Source organism: Mus musculus, chromosome 4, assembly GCF_000001635.26.
Source record: "Mus musculus strain C57BL/6J chromosome 4, GRCm38.p6 C57BL/6J".
Classification (NCBI taxonomy): domain Eukaryota; kingdom Metazoa; phylum Chordata; class Mammalia; order Rodentia; family Muridae; genus Mus; species Mus musculus.
In genome coordinates this window covers 112,277,217-112,303,841 of record NC_000070.6, presented here as the reverse complement: position 1 = coordinate 112,303,841, position 26,625 = coordinate 112,277,217, and the positions used below count along the sequence as shown (strand labels likewise).

Genomic DNA, 26,625 nt, shown 5'->3' with positions numbered 1-26,625 from the left:
TCAAGCTTCCCTTCAGTTTATCAGACATGTCTGACCTGGTAAACTCCACACATGTCCAGGAGGTTTACACACTGTCAGCAGCCATCTCTGAGAACTGAAAGGCTAGCAGCTGATCATCCAAAGATAATTAACTGTGTAACCATGATAAGTGAGACCTTGGAGAAAAGGCCCAGGGGACAAATCTCAGGAGAGATTCCTGCTATTGATATGCATTTCCTGTTATTATTAAATTAATATAATTCCTGGGCATTAGCATACCCTATTGGGCATATTTTCTGCAGATCAATGAAAATGTGTTGTCTTTGACTGATGTTGAGCTAAATAAAGGATTTTTTTAATTCCTAATGGATGGAACACAGGGCCCCTAATGAAGGAACTAGAGAAAGTACCCAAGGAGCTAAAGGGCTCTGCGACCCCATAGGAGGAACCAGTACCCCCCAGAGCTGTGTCTCTAGTTGCATATGTAGCAGAGGATAGCCTAGTAGGCTATCAATGGGAGGAGAGGCCCTTGGTCTTGTGAACATGATATGCCCCAGCACATGAAAATGCCAGGGTCAGGAAGCAGGAGTGGGTGGGTTGGGGAGCAGGGGGGAGGGAGGGTATAGGGTGCTTTGGGAATAGCATTTGAAATGTAAATGAAGAAAATATCTAATAAAAAAAGAAAATAACAGGTTAAAAAAAATTAAGGCCTTTTTGTAGGACTGCAAATAAGGCCCTCAGTGGTATGATAACTGCAGTTTGAACTCTGCCAGTCCTCATGTGTCACATATTAATTAGTGATGTTATAAATCAGGTATTGAAACAGTTTACAACTTAAGAATACATTCCTATAAGCTGTAAAACTATTAACCAAAGGTAATAAAAGGGAACGGAAGATTTATAGCAGGTACGAGGACAAAAGATAAAATATTAACTAGATTTATCTATACCAAATTTCATTGTTAACTTAGACACAGAATTATGGTTTTTAACTTTCAATGATCTGTAGGGTTAGTGACAAATAAATGTCTAGTTAGATAACTAGTCTTAATGAAAACACATGTAAATATATTGGCTGTAAACTTCTTGTTCAATTTATGCTTTGAATTTATGTTTGATCTTGTACTGAACCTTTGGTAATTGAAATACCATATGATTATGTATCCTGGAAAGTAAAAAACTAGGACCAATGACTTTAAATACACACAACAAATAATGCATAACACAAAATGCCAAAAGAGAATTGGAAAACAAGGCAGAAGGGGAGAAAAGAATTGAAGAGGCAAAAGGAGAGTAGGATAGAAGCATTACAGAGATTGTTGCCTGTTCCCTGGAGAGCTCTCCATCTGACCCTATCTGCCCTTGTGGGTTCTGAGTTGGCACCAAGTCAATGACAGACTCTGGGAGCCGGTGAGAAATGTTGCAGCAAGCTCATCTGAACAGTGCCACAAAATCCTTTAATACCCTTCACCCTTGCCAACATTGGTTCCAAGAAAGTATCTATTCTAAATAGCAGTTCCTGATTGGCAGGTATTATTTGCACTAGCAATCCTTGCTCTCTCAGGCAGTCTTCAATTGGATTCTGCAGGAATGCTGGTGTCACAGGCAGTCCTCAGTTAGGTCCTCCTGCAAGAGATGCTTCTGTGACTGCCCACCCCCCCAGCATTTACATACGGGAAGCTGGACTGTTCATGATACAAGAGATGAGAACCCACAATGAAGAGTAGAATTAAAGATGCAGAAGGAAAAGACAAGGCAGATTAGAACAGAAAGAGACAGTGGAAAAAGCTGCAGAGAAAGCAAAATGTAGTAGGCAACCTTCTTCTTACCATGAAATACATTTGCTTTTTCTAACAGACTTCGCTTTTAATTCATTTAGCAATAAAAGAAGCAGAGAATCAACTAATCATAGAATACATAAATATGGATGACTTTGCAGTCCCAATCAAGTGTTGAAGTTTTGGAAAATCCATGGAAAGTTAGCAATACTCAGTCCAAATAAGAAGACCAAAGATGCTTGAGAACGTCATCCGAGGATAGTGGCAACAGCAGTGATAGACATACATTCTCAGGAAAAATAAAGGCAGGAAGATGACAATCCTTATTCTTTAGACTCTGAAAGCAATACCCCATTTTGAGGACAGGTCTCTCCCTTCCACAAATCAGTTAATTTTTTTTCTGTAAATCCACAGGCTAGCCCATTGTTTCTAGGCATCTAATGGTCAGGAGACAGTACATCATGGAAGGAGTAAATGGCAGGGCAAAACTGCTTACACAATGGTTACAAAAAAGAGTGAATAAAAATAAGAGGTCATGTTCTCCTTATGTCCTTGAGTGTATGCACATGATAATCATCTACTAGTCTTTACTTGTCAAAGGTTTCACTGTCCTTCAATATCACTATCCAAGGGACCAAGGTCTAACTACTTGTACCATTAGAGGGCATTTAAAATGTATACAAAAGCAGTAGACATGGTTTTAAATTTGGCTTACATTGTAGACTCTTCTGTCATCCCATTTTCTTAAAGCAAGCTCATTGAAGAATCTGGAACATAAATCTAAACTTTTCTGGTTGCACTTCTGTCATTTTTGTTCAGTATGTTCTCTTTTTCTTTAGTGTAAATAGAGTTTAGAATGCAGAAAAAAATCATTTTTCTTACTGATGTAAATTGAGATATAGTTTATTTATTTTAATTAGCACACAAAGTATTGTTTCATTATGGTATTTTCTTTTATTGGCATTAAATAAGTTATTTATTCACTTGTCCTCCTGATCAATGTTCCCCCTTCTCCAGTGCCCCTTTCCAGAGTTCTTTTCCCCTTCCCCATCCCTCTTACTTCTGATAGGATAGAGGATTTCCCAGGTTTCTCCAGACCCTATAACATCAAGTCTCTGGAGGAACAGGCACATCTTCTCCCACTGAGGCTAAACTTTTCTAGCCCTACATCCAACAGAAAACTAATACCCAAAATTTATAATAAAATCAAGAAATTAGACAGTTCCAAATTCAAGCAATCCAATTAAAAATGGGGTTCAGAGTTAAAGAGTATTTTCAACAAAGGAATCTTGAATGGCTGAGAAGTACTTAAAGTCACATTCAACATCTTTTGTCTTCAGAGAAATGCAAATCAAACTGAGTTTGAGATTTCACCTTACAACTGTCAGAATGACTAAGATAAAAACCTCAAGTGATACTACATGTTGGCAAGTATGTGGAGAGAGGGGAACATTCTTCCAGTGCTGGTGGAATTGCAAACTTGTACAATGATTTTGGAAATCAATTTGTGTGTTTCTCAGAAAAAGTTAGGTTCTACCTAAGAACCTAGCTACACAGTTCCTGGGCATATACCCAAAAGATGTTCCATCATACGACAAGGACACATTCTTCACTGTGTTCATAGAGCTTTATTTGTAATAACCCGAGACAGGAAACAACTCAGATGCCTCTCAACTTAAGGAAAATTGATATATAAAATGTAGGTTTATATAATAGAATACTACTCAGCTATTAAAAACAAGAACATCATTAATTTTTCAGGCAAATGGATGGAATTACAAAATATCATCTTGAGTAAGGTAAGCAGACCCAAAAAGAATACATGGTATTTACTCACTTATCAGTGAATATTAGCCATAAAGTACAGAAAATCATTGTATTTCAATTTCTCTCATCAGTACAATAGGTAGATTAGTTATCTTATATCCATTAAACACAATCTCTGTTTTTTTATAGTTCCAGATATTGATGATTATTGACTCTGACATGAATATAGATCTGGGGAATTATATGTCTTGATGTCCATGGAATATTGATTCCCAGACAGTATTGCTATAATTCCTTCACATAGAGAGACATTTTAAACAACATCTACCAACTCTGTTAAGGTCCCAAAATTATCCTGAGCAACAAATAAATTTATTTGACTTCCTAAGACAGTCTAGGTTAGGATTTGCTTGTGGGGATGTAGTTGCTCCCTTATAACTGAAGCAGGCTATACTTGGAGAGCCTTTACCAAGAAGAAATGAGGACTTTTTCTTAGTCACATAGGTAGAGTCTTCTCTTTGGTCTATATATTCTAGCCCTGTGCAATCAAGGAGGAGTTTCTACAACACGTGGTGAGCAGCCTTTTGTGACCCTCTTCATCCCTCCAGAAGGTGGAATAAGCAGTAAACAAATGTGAGTAGGGAAATTATTTTGAAAGGGAGTACAATTAAACTGCCCAAGATGGGTATCCCTTGGCTTATCTATGAGTACAAAAGGATGCTCAGTATTCAAATACTATATATAAAATGATACAGAATTTATTTATATCAAATAATCATTCTCATATATATTTCATAAGTCAAATCATATCGGAGTATTTTTACTACCTACTAAAACTGAAGTGCTAAACAAGTGTTTTATGATACTTTTTCTATTTTTATTTTTACTTATTATCTCATACAATACATCCAAGCAATATACTTTCCTTCTTTGAAGGTCATGATATTATTTAGGGATTTTTTATCAGTTTTTAAAATGTTTTTTATTCATTTTTTGAGAATTTTGCATATCTTTTATTATTTATCCCCAACTCTTTACAGATCCATCTCTTTATCCTTAACCACCTAAATTTGTGTCTTTTGGCTTTTCATTCAGGACAATTTGTGCTTCCAAAATATGTTTGTTGTGTGGCCATCCACTCCAGCATGAGCAACTTATTGGCAGCTATTATATTAAAAAATCAAAACAACAACAAAAAAACTAACCTTCCTTTCCAAACACCTAACACCAGTCAATAACTTTTATGCCAGGGATGAGAACTCATGCTAAACTCTTCTCTGATTGCCAAGATTTCATCTGACTTAGAGTTGGACAAGTCTTATTCATGGTGTACAAACCATTGTGAGTTCATATGTGTAGCTACCCTTGTGTATCCAAAAAGTATTATTTCCTTGTAATTATCTCTTGTTTCTGGCTTTTGTACTCATTTCTCTCCTCTTTCTAAATAATCTGTGATCCTTTAGTGGAGGTAGCATGCTTTATGTTCTCTGCTTAGTATTCTATAGATTTTTATTCTCTACCCTCTTTCTTGTTTCAGTTATTAATTTTTATATTGACAAGAAAATAATGTCCTCACATATTTAGTGTAAGCACAATGTAAGATTTTTACATTCATTCTTCTCTCATACAATACTCCTGACCAGTTTCCCCTTACTCTACTACTCCCAATCTAACCCATTTATCTCTCCTCTGCAACTAACTCTTCAGAAACAAACAGGCCTCCCAGGGATATCTACCAAACACACCAAGCATAATAAGTTACAATAACACTGGGCACAAACCCTCCTACTGAAGTTGGCAAAAGCAATACAATGGGAGAAAAAGGATTTCAAGAGCAGGCAAAAGAGTCCCCATTTCCTCACATAAGTGCACTTTTAGGGTTAGGAGTCCCATTAAAAAAAAAAAAACAAGTTAAATAAACAATACATATATGCTGAAAACCAACCATAGACCCGTATAGGCTTGTAATTTTCACTTCAGTCTTTATAATCCCCTATGAGCCCTGCTTAGTTGATTCTGTGACCCATGTTCTCATGGTGTCCTCCACTCCTCTGGCTACTACAATTCTTCTGCTCCATCTTTTGCAGGATTCTCCAGTTCAAATTAATGTTTATCTGTGTCTTATTGCATCATCTTCTCTCATATTCTCTTGGCATAACCATATGGGCTTTGGAACAGTCTATGAGTATAGGAGAATATCATTAAGAATCATTTCATTAATTTTCTTTTACTAGTCATGCTTGGTTCTATTCTAGAACTCTGTGCTATCCAGCCTCCAGTTCCTAGCCACCCATGCATTTTCAGGCATATGTTCCCTTTTCTGGCATGACCCACTAGCTAGACAAGTCATTGGCTCTCACTCCTACAAATTGTGTGCATATATTGCCCCAGCACATCTTATAAGCACAGAATGTAGGTGAAAGGGGTTGTGCCTGAGTTGCTGGTCCAGGCAAGAACAGTATTTTAAAAATATTTTTGATCCACATTTGGTTAAATATGAAGAGGTATATTATTTAGATTCAGAGAATCACATATGCATTTACATTGTGCCATTTAAATAAGCATAGTTTATGTTACAATATAATTTTACATTAATATTTCAATAATTTATTTTTGCATACTTATATTTCATATTTTTATCTTTTTATTCTTGTTTAAGGTAAATATTTCCTAAATGATCTCATAGATTTAATTGTAATAGCGGTTTTAAAAAAATCATTGACTATTTTTTTGCACTTACAAGAAACTATTTGGAATGGGTAAAATTATGAGCTGAAAACAACTTTCTTCTCAGAATTTCAGACATTATTTTTTTCCTAAAATGTATTGATGTGTATCAGCTACTCAATATTAATTTAAAGAAATTCTAGTGAGGAAAACAATGGAATAAAAATTGACATGATAAATTACCATTTGAACATGTGAAGTGTTGGTGAATATACTATACCTAAAGACATTGACTCCTATTATATCTCAGATACAATATATTGATGATAAAATTAATGACATCTGCAACTGAATATCCATTACCATAGATTCTCTGGATGAACAACAATGGAAAAGAGTGAACTTTCTTCACATATGTTGTAAAATAATTAAAGAATGTCCAAGGAGAACTAAATCTTTGTAATTTTCTGTTTTATTAATGTATTCACTCATATATTATATCTGAAAGCAATTTCATCTCTCTCCCCCAGCATCTCCACATACTCCTTTCCCTTCTACTTCCTCCCACCCTCTGATTCCTTTCAGAAAAGGCCAGTCTTTCTAGGGATATCAATCAAATATGAAATATCAAGTTCCAATATGATTAGGTACGTTGCCTCATATTAAGGCTTAATGGGGCAATTCAGTAGGAGGACAAGGATCTCTAAAGCAGGCAAAACCTACATAAGCAGCCCCAGCTACATTTGTTAGGAGTCTCACAAAACATCAAGCTACACAAATATAACATCTATAATGAGTTCCTAGGTTATATCCATACAGATGCCCTTATTGTCAGTTGAGTCTCAGTAAACCCCTATCCAGGTTTGATGATTCCATGAGTTTTCTCGAGGTGATGTTGAGCCTTCTGGATCCTACTATCATTCCTCTCCTTCTTGAACAGAATGTCCTAAACTCCACCTAATGCTTTGCTGTAGGTCTTTGCATCTTTTTCCATCTGTTGTTGAATGAAGATGCTCTGATAACAATTGGATCAGGCATCAATCTATGGGTTCAGTAGAACATAATTAGACATCATTTCCTTGACACTTTTTTTTTTTTTGCTAGTGGAGTGTTGTTTTATCCTAGGTCCCTGAGTGATCAGTATATGGATTCTGTATCCATCATGACTAGAAGTATTAGTTATCCTGAGACATTAGTCATCCTGAGACATACCTGGGAATTTCTATTGCACTAGGTTTCTACTGAGCCCCTAAATTTGATTATCAATTTCAGTTCTCTCTCCCATTACTCTCCCATTCCACCCTCTCCAAACATAATCCTTCCTGTTTCTGACTCCACTGGCCTCCAGTCCATCCACAATATCTATTCTATTTAGCCTTCCTAGGGAGATCTGTACATCCCCCTTTAACCTTCTTTGTCACTTCATCTCTCTGGGTCTATGGATGGATTGTAGTATGATTATTCTTTCCTTCATAGTTAATATCAACTTATAAATGAATACATACTGTGTTTGTCTTTATGAGTCTGGGTTACCTCATTCAGAATATTTTTTCTAGCTCTATCCATTTGCCTGAAAATTTTGTAATAGTATTTTAATAGCTTTATAATATTCCATAGTGTAAATGTCCCACATTTCTTTATCCAGTCTTTGGTTGAGAGCAATATAGGTTCTTTTTCATTTCTGGAAATTATAAATAATGCTGCTATGAACATAATTGAGCCAGTATCCTTGTAGTAAGATGGAGGGTTCTTAGGGTATATGCCCAATAGTTTTATATCAGAGTCTTGAGGTAGTTTAAGTACAAGTTTTCTCAGAAACCATCATATTGATTTCTAAAGTAGCTGTACAGCTTTGTACTCCTATCAGAAGTGGAGTAGTGTTCCCCTTTGCTGTTGTAGGATATTTGGTCACACTGTGATCCCCAGGATTCTGCAATTTACTGAAAATAGATGTATCTAGTAGTGTTGTGCCTCAGACCTTAGCATACACCATTAATCTCCCTTGCTGAAATATAGACTTGCCCTTATCACACTTCTTTATTCCCCAAATTTAAGGTAAAATTAGTTTGTGGAAGGAAAATTCATGTTTGAAGGTAATTTCTAGTTGAATGGCATGCAAATTAATGAATCAGAGAAACATTTGAGAGAATAGGATATGCCCAGCTCCCAGAAGAGAGAGAAAAGAGGGTTGACTTAAGGGTAGGTGCAGAGAAAAAGGGAGGAGGCAGCTTTACTTGGAGAATCTTAGAGATACTTTGAAGAGATAACAAACTAGATATAGGAAAAGACTAAGCATGCCAGAGAATGAGTCAAATTAGAACATATTGACAAAAGTTAGTATGAAGTCATGCAGAGCAACTCAGGAGAAACTGAGAGAGAAGCCAGATTAAATCAGTTAAGTTGGAGAGAGTATGAGCTAGAAGAGTTGAGTTGAACCATGCAATGATAGGTCAGAAAGAGTAAGAAAGGGTGACCTTATTCACCATTAAATCTCAGAGATTGATCACATTCTATGCCCAAATAAGATGCCTAGAAGCATCCAGGATTAGGCCTAAGTAAACATACTGAGGCAATAAGCCTTGGAGATGACAGTTACTTTAGGCAAATAAAAGATACTTGCTCCACATCCTTGCCAGGATGAGATATCACTGGAATTTTTAATCTTAATCATTCTGACAAATATAATGTGGAGTCTCAGGGTCATTTGATTTGAGTTACCCGGATAACTAAAGATGTTGAACATTTCTTCAAATGCTTCTTGTTCATTTGAGATTTCTGTTGAGCATTTTATACATTGTTCTTTATATCTATACCACATTTGAAGATTGGATTTTTGGCTTGTTGACATCTGATTTATTGATGTATTGGAAATCATCTCTTTATCATAGGGAGTTTATGAAAATTCTTCTCATAATGTAGGCTGCTCTCTTTTTCCTTTTGACAACCTCCTTTACCTTACAAAACCTTTTTAGTTTTATAATCTTCCATTTATCAACAATTGACTTTCATGCCTGCAGTATCAGTACTCTGTTCAGAAAGTTGTCAAATGTTCCAATCTGTTCAAGGTTATTCTCCACTTTCTCTTCTATCAGATTTTGTGCACATCGTTTTATGTAGAGGTCTTTGATTCACTTGGACTTGACTTTTGCATGGAATGTTAGGTATGGATTTATTTGCATTCTTGCACATATCAACATACAGTTATACCATCAGTATTTTTTGAAGGTGGTTTCTTTTTTCTATTTTATAATTTTGGCTTCTTTATAAAAAAACAAAAGCAAAACAAAACAAACAAGCAAACAGGCATCCATATGTTTGTGGATCTACATTTGGGTCTTCAATTTAATGCCATTGATCAAGCTTTTTTTCTTTTTTATGTTGATAGCATGTGGCTTTTATTACTACAGTGTAGACATACTGTTTTTGTCCACTGCATAAAGGTTATCCTTGCTTTACTCAAATGCTGATTTCTCTGTCCTCATATATTATTTCAATTGGAACACCCCAGTGTAATATTTAGATCAAGAATCTCCTGTCTCCAGTCGTGTAAACAATTCTTAGCACTTATTCACTGCTATGTCAATAAATGCTGATCAGCCTGTGGCTGGGTAGAAGAGAAAATAAGGCAGAAACTTCCACTAATCAAGGAAAAAATAGAAAGAGGGGGGCGGGGACGACTCAGATCAACAGGATGAAGGCGTCTGAGAAGACACCATTGAAAGAAATATCTCAATCACTGAGATCTAGAACAATATTAAATTCCAAGTATCAAAGAGATAGGACTGAGATGTAGCAAATTAGCACAGGAGGGTAAGTTATATCTTTTAATTACTCAGATATTGAGGTGTAGCATGAAATAAATCTTGGTTTTTCTGCGTGGTTATTGAGAACTTGAAAAGCTAAAGAAATATAGCCTCTGGATCAATTCACTATTTACATTTATAGTACAGTAATTCATTTTACATTACAATTCTGTAATTGAGCTTAAAATCAAGGATGATGATATCATCAGGAGTTTCTTTTTCTTCTTTTGTTTTCTTTTATTTTGTTGTTTACTTGTTTGTTTTTCATTATTTGTTTTTATTTAAATAATACAATTTATTTTAAAATATACAACTCAGTATTGACATTTTTAAGTCATCAAAATAATTTATAACAGTTACTTCACTCTTAAATATACATATCATCTGAAGTTAAAAGTAATATGCACTCAATGAGTTTTTAAAATCTATGAGTTTTGAAAAACTAAACATGATAGAAATCAATCTCTTATGAAGTCCTCTATGAAAGGAAATTGTGAAAAATTCCTGATTAGACATAAACCACTCCATCTCCAAGGTAGAATACTCAGCATAACTGTGGCTTCATAGAATGAATTGGGTAGTGTACCTTCTGCTTCTATTTTGTTGAAAAGTTTGAAGAGTATTGGAATCAGGTCTTCTTTGAAGGTCTAACAGAATTCTGCACTAAACCCATCTGGTTCTGGGCTTTTGATTTTGATTGGTAGACTTTTAATGACTGCTTCTATTTCTTTAGGGGTTGTGGGACTGCTTAGATGACTTATCTGATCCTAATTTAACTATATGATATTTGTTATCTATCTAGAAAATTGTCCATTTCATCCAGATTTTACAGTTTTGTTGAATATAGGCTTTTGTTGTAGGATCTGATGATTTTTTTTTTTTTAAGTTCCTCCATTTCTGTTGTTATGTCTCCCTTTTCATTTCTGATTTTGTTAATTTGGATACTGTCTCTGTGCCCTCTGGTTAGTCTGGCTAAGGGTTTATCTATCTTGTTGATTTTCTCAAAGAACAACTTGCTGGTTCTGTTGATAACTTGTATAGTTCTTTTTTTTTTTTTTTTTTTTTTCTACTTGGTTGATTTCAACCCTGAGTTTGATTATTTCCTCCTGAACATTCACTCCTCTTGGGTATATTTGCTTCTGTTTGTTCAAGAGTTTTCAGGTGTGCTGTTAAGCTGGTAATGTATGCTCTCCTTAGATTCTTTTTGGAGGCACTCAGCTGAGTTTTCCTCCTAGCTATGTTTTCATTGTGTACCCTAAGTTTGGGTATGTTTTGTTTCGTTTTCATTAAATTCTAAAAAGGCTCTATTTTCTTTATTTCTTCCTTGACCAAGTTATCATTGAGTAGGGTGTTGCTCAGCTTTCATGTGTATGTGAAATTTCTGTTGACTTCTTGCTATTGAAGACCAGACTCAGGCTGTGTTTATCTGATAGGACGCATGGGATTATTTCAATCTTCTTGTATCTGTTGAGGCCTGCTATGTAAATTCTTCAGATCCATGAGAATGTGAGATCTTTCCATTTTTAAATATGTTCTCAATTTTTTCTTTTCAAAGACTTGAAGCAGCTTTGTATAGGTCTTTCACTGGCTTTATTAGAATTATTTGTAACTATTGTGAAGGGTATGGTTTTCCTGATTTATTTTTCAGCCAACTTGTGTTTTTTTATAAAGAAGGGCTACTTCTTTGTTGAGTTAAAATAGTATCCTCCCATTTCATTTAAGGTGTTTATCAGGCTAAGAGGTCTCTGGTAAATTTTTTGGCATTACTTATGTATAATTGTATCATCTACTATAATGATAGTTTAACTTTTTTCTTCCCAATTCTATTCCAATTAAGTCCTTTAGTTGTATTATTGCTCTAGGTATAACTTAATGTACCACCTTGAATAGATATGAAGTGGACAGCATTATCTTGTTCCTAATTTTCTTAGAATTTCTTTGAGTTTCTATTGGTTTAAATTGATGTTGGCTATTGGCTTAATGTAAAATGCCTTTACTATATTTGGATATATTCCTTGTATTTCTCATCTCTCCAAGACTTTTATCATGACGCGGTGTTATAGATTGTCAAAGGGTTGTGTAAGCATCTAAAGATCATCTGTTTTCTTTTATTCCAGTTTGTTTATATGGTGGAATACATTGACAGATTTTTATGTGTTAAACTATACCCCTGTATCTAGCATGAATCCTACTTGATCATGATAGTTTTGATGTGTTCATGAATTTACTTTGCAAGTATTTTATTGAATATTTATGTATCAAAGTTCATTGTGGAAATCTGTCTATAATTCTGTTTGTTTGTTTGTTTGTTTGTTTGTTTATGAGTCTTTGTGTGGTTTAGTTATCAGACTGACTGTGGCCTCATATAATAAATTTGGCCATGTCCTTTTGTTTCTATTTTGAGTAATAATTTGAGGAATATTGGTATTAGCTCTTTGAAAGTCTAATAGAAGTTTGTGTTAAAGCTATCTGGCTCTGGGTCATTTTTTGGTTGAGAGATTTTAATGACTGCTTCTATATCCTTGGAGACAATAGGTCTATTTAAAATTTCTGCCAGATCTTGATTTACCTCTTTGGTAAAAGGTATCTGTCAAGAAAATTGTACATTTTCTATAGATTTTACAATTTCATGAAGAATAGGTTTTTAAAGTATAACCCCAAAGTGAGTTACTGAATTTCTTCAGTGTCTGTTGTATTTTCCCCTTTTTATTTATGATTTTGCTAATTTGGATATTCTTTCTCTGTCTTTAATTTGCTTGGATGAGGTTTTATCTATTTTTTTTCATTTTCTCAAAAAAAAAACCACTTAGTTCTAATTAATGAGTGGAACAAAATAATCTTTCTGATATATATATTCAATATATCTTTGAAGTAGCAACACTAGTTTAGAAGACTCCAAAAGTGTCAACAAAAAAATTGATTCATTCATCCAAGCATAGAGTAAGAAAATATAACCAACACAGTCAGTGTCCTGCATGCTATTAGAAAGAGAACAAAATAAACCTACTACTTTAACGTTGTCATCAAACTTGTTGTTCTATTGTGTATGTTTTGGGCTGCATATATGTTTGTGTACCATATGATACCTACAGAAGTCAGAAGAAGTCATCAGATCCTCAGAACAGGCATGGCATACAGTTAAGAGCTACCATGTGTATGCTGAAAATCAAACCCATGCTCATTGGAAGTGCAACAATTAATCTTAACCGCTAAGAAATATTTCTACTCCAAGCTTTTTAATTTTGATTGTGCAATTGAAATAGAAATTCAATCAGGAGAAATTTACAACTTTATCATAAAATTCTAATGTATAACATTAAAAATGAATCTAAGAATTAAATCATCTTCTCTCTAGAAACTAAGTTAACCTCAGTTATTAATAAATTATAAAGGGATACATTCAAGAAGAGAAAAGGCTTGTATTAGTCTTAACATAATAATGCTTCTTATGTACTTACTTTTATGAATTGCGAAAATTCTATTAAGTTTATAAAAGTAGGAAAGAAGACCAGAAATACTCCCAGCATTTCCATATTCACAAGCCAGCTAGTGTAGAAGTAATATAAGGGATCTGGAATAGAAACTAAACAAAATTAAACAATTAGAAAATTGATGGTGCTGTGTTCTAGTCAACGAGATATGAAATAATATCATTTAATAGAATTTCATTACCTCTTTGAATTCTTCAGAGATGAATGTGGGGATAAAAGCCTGTAGTCAAAGGAAGAGGCAAGAGGATTGTATCCAGCCTCTGTTATATAATGAAACTTTGTATCCAATAAAAAGACAGAAAGAAAAAGGGGCAGAGAAGGAAAGATTTAGCCTACAGAGACTTTTTAGTGCTCACTACAATGTACTGATTCAACTACTTCTCATAGCTGGATAAAATTGATATTTTATATCTTTATGCTATTATTATTTATTGCCAACTTTGATTTGATGCTGCCATAGGATGAACAATTGGGAAAACGTTGGACTGAGATGAATGATTTTTGTGTTTACCAGAGCCATACTGTAGTGAGCAGAATTGACCTCCAAAAATATCAATACCTACTCCCTGAATACTGGTAACTTATTATAATACATGTGAAAAGGTATCTTCTGGTGTAATTCAGACACATTGATATATGGGAAATTTTCCTAAACAAAACACCAGTAGCTCATGCTCTGAGATCAACAATTCACAAATAGAACATCATAAAATTGAGTAGCTTCTGTAAGGCAAAGGACATTGTCAATAAGACAGAACAGCAACCTATGGATTGATAAAAGATCTTTATCAACCCTACACAAATAGAGGGCTAAATAACATCCAAAATATACAAAAATCTCAAGATGGTAGAATCCAAAGAACCAAATAGCCCTATTAAAATGGGGTATACAGCTAAACAAAGAATTCTCAACTGGGGAATCTTAAATGGCTGGAAAGCACTTAGAGAAATGTTCAACGTCCTTAGTCATTGGGGAAATGCAAGCCAAAATGACCCTGAGATTCTACCCTATACCAATCAGAACAGGTAAGATCAAAAATGCAGGTGGCAGCAGATGCTCCAAGGATGTAGAGAAAGGAAGACTCCTACACTACTGGTGGGACTACAAGCTGTTAAAACTCTTTCGAAATCAATCTGGCAGTTCCTCTGGGAGGCAGAGACAGGCAGATTTCTGAGTTCGAAGCCAGCCTGGTCTGCAAAGTGAGTTCCAGGACAGCCAGGGCTATACAGAGAAACCCTGTCTCAAAAAACAAACAAACAAACAAACACAAAAAAAGAAAAAAGAAAATTGGAAATAATCATACCTGAAGATACAGCTATACCACTACTGGACATATACCCAAAAGATGTTCCAACATATAACAAGCACACATGGTCAACTATGTTTATAACAACATTATTTATAATAGCCAGAAGCTAGAAACAACCCAGATGTCCTTCAACGGAAGAATGGATACAGAAAACGTGGTTCATTTACACAGTGGAGGACTATTCAGCTATTAAAAACAATGACTTCATAAAATTCACAGACAAATGGATGGAAATAGTAAATATTACCCTGAGTGAGGTAATCCAGTTACAAAAGAACACACATGGTATGTACTCACCGATAAGCAAATATTGCCCCTAAAGCTTGGAATACTCACTATACAACTCATAGACTATGCGAAGCTCAAGAAGGAGGAAAAGAAAAGTGTGGGTGCTTAAGTCCTCCTTAGAAAGGGGAACAAAAAAAGGGGAAGTAGAGAAGGGAGGGGCGTGGGAGGAAGCAAGGAGGGTGGGGAGAAAAGGGGAACAGGAACAGGTTTGGGAGAAGACAGGAGAGAAGTATAGGAAATTGAATGGAGGTGTTTAGCAGTGGGAGATGGGGACCTGGGGGTAGCCGCTAGAAAGTCCCAAATGTCAGGGAAGCAAGAGGTTCTCAGGACCCAACAGGGTTGACATTAGCCAAAATACCCAACAAAGGGGAGATAGAACCTGTAGAGACCATATCTAGTGGTTAGATAGCCCCTGGATTAGGGATGGGGCCACCCACCCATCTCAAAAATATTAAGCCAGAATTGCTTCTGATGGAAATGCATGGGCAAAGAGAGGAAAGACCACCCAGAGACTGCCCCACCTAGGGATCTATCCCTCCTGCAGACACTGAATCCAGATACTATTGCTGATGCCAAGAAGTGCCTGCTATCAGAAGTCTGGTATAGGTGTCCCCGGAGAGGCTCTGCCAAGAGCCTGACCAATACTGATGCAGATTCTAGCAGCCCACCATCTGATTGAGCAATAGGTCCTCAGTGGAAGTTCACCGGGCCATAGGTGTAGGAGAAGAAGAGAGTAGGAGAGTGCCAAGTCCCACCAGAGTTCTCTTGCTCTGGGCAGGCAGACAGGGAGGACTGCTGGAATCTTGCCATGCAGCCCTGGGTGGACATATGGCTGTGTGAAGCCACTGACCCCACACAGCAGGGGGTGGACAAAGGGCAGTCCCAGATACCAGGTTCTCAGCCTCCGGCATCCCACACTGGATAAGGAGGAAGACCTGAGAACAGAATAGGGGCCCCAGTGTGGCACTAGGCTCCCGGAGATTAGGGAAGGTGGGGGAAAGGGCACTGGGTGGTTCCCGTGCAGGCAAGGTCTGTGGCTGGGGCGTAGGAAGGCCTTCTGACAGGAGGTTAGAAGTGGCTCGTTAGAAGAAAGCCTATCCCATCGTCCAAGCACGGAGGGTCTTGATGAACAGAGACTGTCTAGTCTAAGTTTAGAGCTTTATTGTAGAAAGGCAGTGGTAAAGAGAAAAGATAAAAAGAGAGAGACCGGCCATGGCCAAGAGAGAAGGGGGAAAGAGAGAGAGAAGAAAGGCTAGAGAGTAAGAAAGGTAAAAGCTTAGAGAGAGAGAAGTGGGCAGGGAAAAAGAGAGAGAAAGGAGGGCTAGAGAGTAAGAAAGCTTAAAGGGAGCGAGGAAGGGCCAAACAGCTCCTCTTATAGTGGACTTTGTTACCTTGCTGTTGCTAGGTAACTGTGGGGAGGAGTCTCACCAGAAGGCCAGAAGCTTGGGAAAATGTCCTGTGGGGGCTGTTGGGGCAGTAACTTTGACAGGAACTAGGGATCCAAGAGACATGATCGAGCGTCTTCTGTCCCATGTAGATGGAAATTACTACCCTCCTGGTCTCACCAGGTTTCCGACCTCAGCTTCACTGGAGACCAGGCTGTCTGTGCATAGCCCATTGCCCCACAGAAGTTTTAGGGGAAGGACTGAAGGAGCTGAAGGTGTTTGCAACACCATAGGAACAAGAAAAATATCAACCAACTGGATCCCTGAGAGCTACCAGGGACTAAACCACCTACCAAAGAATACACATGGAGGGACCTATGGCTCCGGCTGCATATGTAGCACAAGATTGCCTTATCTGGCATCAATCAGAGGGTAGGCCCTTGGTCCTGTATAAGCCCAATGCCCTAGTATAGGGAAATACTAGGGCTGGAGTGACATTGGAGTGGGGTTGGAGTACCCTCTTAGAAGCAGGGAGAGGGGGACAGGGTAGGGAGTTTGTGAGGAAAAACTGAAAAGAGGAACAACATCTGAAAGGTAAATAAATAAAACAATTTGAAAAAAAAGAAAATATAGACACACACACACATATATATATACAGACATATAAATATATATATATATATATGTGTGTGTGTGTGTGTGTGTGTGTGTGTGTGTGTGTGTGTGTGTGTGTTCTGGATAGCCTGAGGGCTAATTATATTTGATGTTAATTCTGTTTTCTTGTGAGTGGTTGAGAAGAAGGAATGAGTCAGCACTCAAGTGATTTCTGCTTCCACCTTAATTTGTAAAATAAAGGAGAGCTGTTGATTGGGCAGATTAAAGGGAAGGTGGAGAGGAAGGTGAGGAGAGAGATAAGGAGGAAAGGGAAGAGGGGGAGGATGCAGAGGAAGAGAAAGAAGAAAAATGGAGCAGAAGCACATGGCATGGAGAAAGCACAAGTTCTAAGGTGTCTCATAGATGGAGAAGGTGGAGGGTAGTGGTATATCTGCCCAATATAGGCACACAGAATATATTCATAATAACTGAGTTGTGTTTTCATTCCCAGGGCATATTTGGGACAGAGAATTTACAGCAAAAAAACTGGCACCCAACATTGATTTGATTTGATTTGAATTAAACTAACCTGAGATAAAAATTCACTGCCCCCCAACCCCAGAATGGGGCTTGGGCAGTGACCTAGGCTATAGCAGTATGGACTCAAAACTGACTGGGTTTGAGGGGCCTACAGAAAAAGCAGAGAGTATCTACACCTGAGAGAGCCTTTCTGTGTTTGCTTCCCTGTATCCTTTGATCCCTATTCTGCCTTCCCGACCCCCAAACAGGGACACAGACAATGTGTGCCATTTTACACTCAGCTTCTCCCTGTGAATAAAGAATTGGGAGACAAAAGTACAAAGGGCTTTGGACCAAGTAATTCACTGAAATAAAGAGAGTAATATGACCTTTTGATATGTAAAGATAGTATAAAGATATATTGCTCTAATAAGTCTTCCAGGATACTCATATTCTGTCAAACGTGGGCCCAATGGGAATTTTGGGTTTAAATCCTGGTTTGAAAAGCTGCCTCTTATAAGCAGGTATAGTAATTAAAGATAGGAACTTTCACCTGCAGTTCAGAACTAGATAAGGACTATTAGTCACTGACACTAAGCAGAGAGAGCAGTGGTAATTGTCTGTTACAAACAGGTATTAATTAATAGAAGTCTGTGCATCCTGGTAGCGAGCATAACAGATAGATATTATAAAAGGCACTGATTAGATAAATGCCTGTGGTTCCTGGTAGAGAGTACAACAGATAGATGGTATAACAGGATGGGATGGCTGCTCTAGGCAGAGAGCTTAGCAATTTAAAACTATCTTCTTCCTATAGGCATATACTAGTGGAAGTTTGAATTATGTGCTTTAAAGATGGTATAAAAATATATTGCTCTAATAAGTCTTATAGGATACTCATACTCTGTCTAACATGGGCTCCACGGGCTTTTTGGGTTAATATCTTAGTTTGACAAGCTGATTCTTATAAGCAGCTATAAAAAGGAAAGGAAAGGAAAGAAAAGGAAAGGGAAAGGAAAGGAAAGGAAAGGGAAAGGAAAGGAAAGGAAAGGAAAGGGAAAGGAAAGGAAAGGAAAGGGAAGGGAAGGGAAGGGGGAGGGGGAGAGGGAGAGGGAAAGGAAAGAGGAAAGGAAAGGAAAGAGGAAAGGAAGGAGGAAGGGAAAAGAAGCGAGGAAGGGAAAAAAGCGAGGAAAGGAAAGAGGGAACGAAAGAGTAGAGGAAAGAAAAGAGAGGAAAGAAAAGAGGAGAGGAAATGTTAGGAAAATAGAAGTGTGAATCAATTGTTTTAAAGATGGTATAATAAAGTCTGCAGGAGACTCATATTCTGTCTAATGTGGGCTCCACAGGAATTTTGGGTTAATATCCTGACATGGGAAATAGGAAAGGCTAAATGTGTGTGATATGAGTATTGTGGTTGTTTTATCATTTCTCTGGGACATAAGGCAAGCTACAGGTTTCCCTGGTTACTCGCTGAAGGATATGCTGATTTGGGGAAAAGATTTTTTTGGAAAAGGTGATTAAGGTATTTACAACTTCCAGAGTTATATAGATCAGATTTGATAGAGGGAGACCCCTTCAGAACTAGATTTCAGAGAATCAAACAAAAAGGTTATCTTGATGATACTAAAAGTTTGTTTTGAGATTTATATATTATAGAATATGCAGCCTTGGTGAACTTCATCCGCAGACATACTGAACTGACCTGCCTGAACTCCTAATGTCTTGGCTTTACATCCAGATCCAGTCAGGACACAGACATCAGAGACTAATAAAATTATTGGTGTGGCCTTCTTAAGGCTAACCAACTCCCCCATTTCCCTTCACTTCCCTTCCCTTCAAAAATATCTCAATGCCCATATTCAGTTTGAAGAAGTTATGAAGAGTCGTCATCCCATTTTCCTAAGCTTTGGGGTTTGGGGTGGTTATTATAGGTTGTCTTTGATACTAAAAATTTTGAAGTACAGGGCTTGGACACTGTCCAAACTAACTATTGCTGTTATTATTAACAGATCTTAGATGTTTAAGCCTGTGAGTTAAGAGCCAAATAGGAAATTCATGGCTTTGAGGTTATTGTTAGGGTCTTTTTAGTTATTTTAATTAGAGATTGCTGAGAGTAGTTAACAGAGAACAGTCTAGATTACTTTACATAGATAGTTTTCAAAAATGTCAGAAGTCCACAGATTGTGATGTTTAATGATTATTTATTCACTTGTTGAGACTAGTCTGCTCCTGACAGCTTTCCATATCTTAGATTCAAAGAAGAAACTGAACATCTTTGAGTTACTCCACTTGTGGCAAAACAACCACTAGACAAGAATTGTCTCATCTTATCTACAGACATAATAATGTCCAGAGAAAGGGCACAATTACAGATTAGGACAGCTTGATTCTGCCTAGACAGAGTAGTCTAGTCCTTAATATTCATGTTTCTATAAGTCTGTCAGATGACCCTGGCCAGTAGGCTGAAGACTAATGCTCCAACCTGTTGAATTAAGGGACTGTCCAGGTGATAGCAGTCTCTATGGATTGGCTAAGTTTTGGAAGCTGTGTTAGGCTTCCTATATATTTTCAGTTAATATCAGTCGTTCTTGGATTTCTGATGGGGTTGAAAAACTCCATAGTCTCTTAGGTAACCCAGGCTTTTTACTTTGAGAGGAACAGGTTTGAGAGGATGGTTTTCAGATGACATTCAATCTAAAGCCAAGGCATAGCCAGATGTAGAATTGTAAGTCTTTTAAGTAAGGATAGATGACAGAGGTTCTGTTTAATTAACAAAGAGGATGGACTGGGTGTTAGGTCTCTTGTACATTATAAATTACAAAATGATAGTTATGTTCAATTGTATCTGAGGTAAAATAGTCTTTTAATTGCACAGAAAGGGGGAAGTGGTTGAGAACAAGGAATGAGTCAGCACTCAGGTGATTTCCTGTAAGCTTGCTTCCCACCTTAGTTTGTAAAATAAAGGAGAGCTGATGATTGGGCAGATAAAAGGGAAGGTGGAGAAGAAGGTGAGAAGAGAGATTAGAAGGATAAAATGGAATAGGAAGAGGATGCAGAGGAGGAGGAAGAAGAAGAAAAGTGGAGCAGAAGCATGTGGCCTGGAGAAAGCAAAAGTTCTAAGGTGTCTCATATATGGAAAAGATGGAGAGTAGTGGTATATCTGCCCAATATAGGCACACAAAATATATTCATAATAACTGAGTTGTGTTTTCATTGCTGGAGTATACTTGGTATGGAATATTTACAAAAACACACACATACACACACACACATATACACATACACAAATTATGTATTGGAAAGGACCGGAGAGAAACACAGAGGGTCAAGAAACTGAACAAAAATATGTAGCTGTGGGAGATGAGGAACTGGTAGTAGCCACTAGAAAGTCCCAGATGCCAGGGAAGTGAGAGGCTCCTAGTACCCAATGGGGTCACTTTAGTGGAAATATACAGCAAAGGAGAGATAGAACCTGTAGAGACCACCTCCAGTAGATAGCCACAGCCCCCAGTTGAGGGATGGGGCTAACAACTCATCTCAATTTTCTTTTAACCCAGAAATGTTCCTGTCCAAAGGAAAGACAGAAACAGAAAATAGAACAGAAACTAAAGGAAAGACCATACAGAGACCTCCCCACCTAGGGATCCATCCCATTTTCAGATAGCAAACACTTGAAAAGTCATTAACAGTGATGATGATGATGATGACGATGATGATTATTGTGGTGGTGGTGGTAGTGGTGGTGGTGGTGAGGATGATGGTGATGATAATAGTAAGAGAATCCAAGAAAGATGTATAAAAATGGCCAGTATAATGTCCTCCTAAAATTAAGAAACACAACTAGAAATGGGTATTTGTATTACAGTAGCTAAAAGAGAATATGTGAACTAAGAAAGTGAGAGGCTGGAAAATTTCAAGCCAAAAAGACTTGGAACAGCAGCAAGGACAGAGGTATAGACAGTCTGGACTGAAGCTATATTGCATTCCACTGTCTGGTCTACCAACTATTCCAACACACTTGTACAGCAGGCTGTAGTCTTACAACACCAATCATACCTAGTAGTGCAACACAGTCCCCAAAATACAGGAAAACAATCCTAAAATGTCTTCAACTTACAATATGTTTCTCCAAATGCAAAAGAAATTATGAGAAAATAAATCACAAATTTTAAGGCATCACACTTCTTAAATGTCAAAATACACAGTGAAAAATAATAGAAAAACAGTATAATTGGCATTAAATCAGACCTATAGGAACAAAATGGAGATGTCAGAAACAAACGCATATGTATATGTATGTGTATGTGTTTATGTATGTGTATGTTTACATGTATATGTTGACAAGGCACCATGAACACAAATAGAACAGAACTGTTCACTGTTCTGAAACTGATTGTCCACATGAATGAAGTTAAATCCTTGTGTTGTAACTTATACAAAAATCAACTCTTTAAATTAAATATGTAAACTTAAGACCTTAGAGTATGATATTACTAAAAGAAATATAGGAGCAACGCTTAGGAAAAATTTTTAAGTATGACCTCAAAGGCACAGTAGACAAAAGAAAGATTAAGTAGAACTGTGGGAAACTAAAATGTGTATGCACAATAAAGAAAAATGATCAACAGAGTATAAATAAACTAAGACTTTCAGAATCCCAGAAAAGCATTTTATGACCCATAGATCTGATAATAAAACACACACACACACACACACACACACACACACACACACACATACATATGTCAATAGTGCTTTCTTATCCATGGTTAGTAAAATTTAAAGTGATACCATAATCAGTTGCTTATAAAGTATTCATGTACCAACATATGATCTACCAACACTCATACATCCAAAATAGCCAATTACAGCTATGTACATATTAACCTTGAAAAACCTCATATAATGAGGAATTAAATGCAGATGGCTCTTGAAATGGCTAAGATGACTTGTATCCTTTCTCTCTGCTTCCCATATTTTCTCTTGAAGAACCTTTAGAGTTTATCATAAGCAGTTACTTGAAAAACAATATTCAGAGTAGGCTGGGATTAAGTGCTTTATTTTCTGGATAGTTGATGATGAATATGAATGTGAATGTTTACCTTTGGTGATTAAAGCATGGGGAAACTCATTTTCAGGTGTCATAAATTCTAAGAAAGAAATTTTCATTGGAATGATAAAATACAGGTCTATGGAAGCTAGGATCAAAAGGCTATCTTGCAAAATGTAGGTAAATAAGAACAGAGAAAGTTCTGCTGGAGAGCACTGTAACTCTGATATTGCCTTTTGTGATTTGAAAGAAATGTGTATACTAAAAAAACAATGTTGCTATGCACAGATGCTACTAACCATCCTGCATATACACTTCCCCTATAAGCTTTTAAAGAATAAAATACTATTTAATGTCAAAATAATATAGTGTCATTACATTCATCACAAAATATACTTCAAAACATTGACCATATTTCATGTTTAATATATCTACAGGAAGATTTCACAGTTTAAAAGCTCCTCATGAAATTACATATATGTAAAATATTAATATTGAAATAAAATAGAATTTATTTATGTTTTATATAATTTCCACATAGATTCTAAGATAAAAACTGATAAAATTTCTGAGCTATGGTCACAGTGACAATTAAATGATAAGAAAAAATTTAAAGTCAATGAGAGTTGATTCAATATTATCTTATGAAGCTATGTATCATCCTTCTTGTAGCAAGAAAAAGGGATATGGTCCCCAGTATAGCTAAAAAACACTGGAAGCTTTAGTTGTTTCCTCCCACATCATTGTGTACGATAATGATCCTTTGGGATTAAACCCAAACCTCAGAGTATCATGGTGATGATAAAAATTTCAGATAAATTAAAAATCCCATGGAGACATACATCTATGAAACAGAACTAAAGATATGTTACCATAATTAGCACTATTTACCTTTTTTCTGTAATTGATGATATTTTAAAAAGATTGCATTATAGCACCCAAAGGTAAACACGAATGGCAATATTATTATTATTATTTTTAATATATAGAAGCATGCTTTGCATCCAGGTGTACATCCTAGAACAAAGAAAGTTAGAATTAAAAAACAATTATGTTAGAAGTATGAAATAATAGCCCAAAAACAGCCACCTGAAAAGCTAGGTGGTATTATTTCACTTCTACTTATCTTGTAAGTAGAACTTAAGCATAAGATTATTTTGTAAATAGGACATCTCAGATGAATTTTTAAGAGTAGTGGTGATAAGAGGTTCCTTTTCTGACCCTAACAACCTTAACCTATGACAAAATTAGTAGCATGGAAGAGTGGAGACAGCTCAGCTCATAGGAGTCCTCATAAGATTCAATCTTTAGTAAGAGTAGCTATGAGAACAGTACTGGCTAAAATGAGGGAACAGAGTTGCATCCACAGATTCTGAAAACAGAAGAGTTTGGTTTATTCAGCAGTGCAGGAAACACACTCTCATATTTAAGATGTTAAGGCCTTGTCCAGAGAGTCATTTCCTAAGGACAGGCAGTATACAAGTGTTGCTCTATATACTACAGAGTATGAATCAATAAAATAGTTAATCTTCATATCACCTTCTATATGTACAAGATTTTTGATGTACTAGAAATATATTTTAGATGAGATAGCACAGTTTTGACTTTAGCCTCTGGAAGACAGAGAATCAGAATATATTTTCTGTTTCTTCAAGAAATGGACACATTATGTAGAAAGTACATGTTATCAAAGTAGAATAGGCTTCTTATATCTACTGTGGAATAGATTGTTACAATGATTAAGTGTTCTCCAAATATGGGAGATACACAAGAAAAACTTTAAATCAAGTACTTAAATAGCATAGTGACATGGTGACAAACTTACCTGCAGATTAATATCCTGAGAGGGTGTAAGCAATACATTACTATATTCCAGCTTTCAAAATAATTGACAAGGATTTTATCTAATCTTTCATGAGCTCTCTTCATCAGCTCAATTCTTGTTTCCAATTACACATATATCTATGATTCCTTGTTTAGGAAACCAAGGATTAGATTTTACAATCACTTGTACAAAGTTACAGAACTATTTCTGTGATTATTTTGCTCCACTGGATCTTAACAAACATTTAAATAATTTTAACAATGCTCATCTCAAAGGACTAAAAAGAAACCATGTTTATTTTGCTCTCCCTGGTACTTGTGTGTGATCCTTTGGGCTAGAGGAACAAACTCCTACCTCACACTCCAATTCAAAGAAAATTTTCTTTTTTTTTTCTTACTTCCCCTGAGGGTTGAGACCCTCACATTGGGCATTAGTTGTGTTGGTTGGTTCAACAGGACTCAGTATTCCAGGTTGGTACAAACTTTGAGAGTCTGACACAAGATAGTTTATCTCAGGGATGTGCATGGACAGCACAATTTGGAAAAATAAGTTTCCTTGGAGATAATTAATGCCATATGCACAACAAATATGGTTACAACAAACTCTTATAGAATACAAATAGCATTGTCCATAAATATAGGTTTTGTACATTAATTAAGGAAGCAGGTTCAAGGTAAACAGAGATTGTGATAAGTGTCTGGTGGAGAACAGTGCTACAGATTAACTGAAATAACAGGGTCAGGGTAGGAGTCTTGATGATCTATGCTGCCTGGACATTTGGATAGCACAGAGGTCACCATTCTACTAATCACCTCAGCTTCCAAATTTTAGATACAAACAGGTAGCACACATTTTCCTTTGAAGGGTTAACACTGTGTCTTTAACATTCTTGCTTTCTCTAGTGCTTATCTGAGAGCACTGGTATCCTATAGAAAATGACAAAAAATATAATACTCACGTATAAAGTTCTCCAAACTTATAATTTAAAAAACTGTAGAAAGTTCTCTTATCTATTGAACAGTCACTCCAGCCACATGTGTGTACATTTATAAGGGAACATTTTAGGACTGTATGTTATTGATAAATCACAGTCTATTGTGGAACTTTTTCTTCATGGGTTCTCAATTCTATTCTCTGATCCCTGTACATATGGAAACTATGATTGCCCAATAAAGGCAAGACTTTTAGCTTTAGACATGAGTTAGAGGATGTTCCAAAGATGTGGCATTCATGAATACACATTTTTACATATTATTAACATGGCCTGTAAGGTCATTCACATGGTTGGAAAAGAGAAAATTTTTAAAATGTGAATGTTTATATCCTTTAAAATGTGTTGCAAACTGTCATGGTTCAATTTTTTTTTAAATCATTTAGTCCATGTAAAGCACTCAGGATACAGACGATTTTCAGGATGTGTAGATGAAATGACAGCCTACATGTGTGTACCTGGGAGGAACATCATAATTGTGCAGCAAGAACTGGGACAGGCATTAATCTGAGAGGCACAAACACTCTTATCAGTGAAAGCCCCAGTAGTCCCAAGAAGGAATGTGTAATCTACCATCCATTATAAAGCACACAGGTCTTCATTTGGTTTTTCTTATAGTTTCAAACACAGAAAGTACCAGATGTCTACCTTGTAAACATCTGAGCATTAGCTACAAGAAACAGATCTTCAGTGTTGCTTCCATTACCATCATATTTACGTTCCAATCTGTAGTAAGTAAGTAAATTGAGCTTGAGGTTAAACACAATCACCACACACAGGATCACACTAATATCTTCCAAGTATAAAGTATCCAATTCAAAATGTTGATCTGAAATTGGGACTGTGAAGAGAAGGAGACAAGACAGTTTTAGCCAACAGAGAAAAGCTAGATTAAATACTGTTTTTCAGATTCTTGTTGCTTCTTGCCCCTTCATGCACAAGAACAACAGAGAAGAAATATGTTCTACTCCGTTTTGGGAATGAGCACGTTTTGTCAAGCTTAGAAGAGGCTTTTAGGAGGCAGTGCCCATTCTCCTCAAACAGCATGGCTCTTGGTTTTACTAATCTGTCTGAAGAATAAATGGATATTTTAGGTTTTCTGTGTTTTCCTTAGTGATAAGGCTCTTCAGGAATTCCAGCCTACATAGAGTATAGTGAAACAGAGTATTCCTAGATGA

The 26,625-nt window shown here is 36.4% G+C and overlaps 1 protein-coding gene across 3 annotated transcripts in view; it reads right to left on the bottom strand.

Moving 5' to 3' along the window:
• Positions 1-3,373: 3,373 nt before the first annotated feature.
• Positions 3,374-26,625, bottom strand: part of Skint3 (selection and upkeep of intraepithelial T cells 3) — a 68,224-nt gene continuing 44,972 nt past the window's right edge. For all 3 annotated transcript variants that reach the window (NM_001102474.2, NM_177578.4, NM_001348354.1), the window contains 4 exons: positions 26,154-26,288; positions 23,523-23,648; positions 13,453-13,577; positions 3,374-5,703 (listed from right to left, as the gene is read on the bottom strand). In NM_001102474.2, coding sequence (NP_001095944.1) covers positions 5,635-5,703; positions 13,453-13,577; positions 23,523-23,648; positions 26,154-26,288 — 455 coding nt within the window. In that variant the 3' untranslated portion in view covers positions 3,374-5,634. The remainder of the gene's footprint in view (positions 5,704-13,452; positions 13,578-23,522; positions 23,649-26,153; positions 26,289-26,625) is intronic.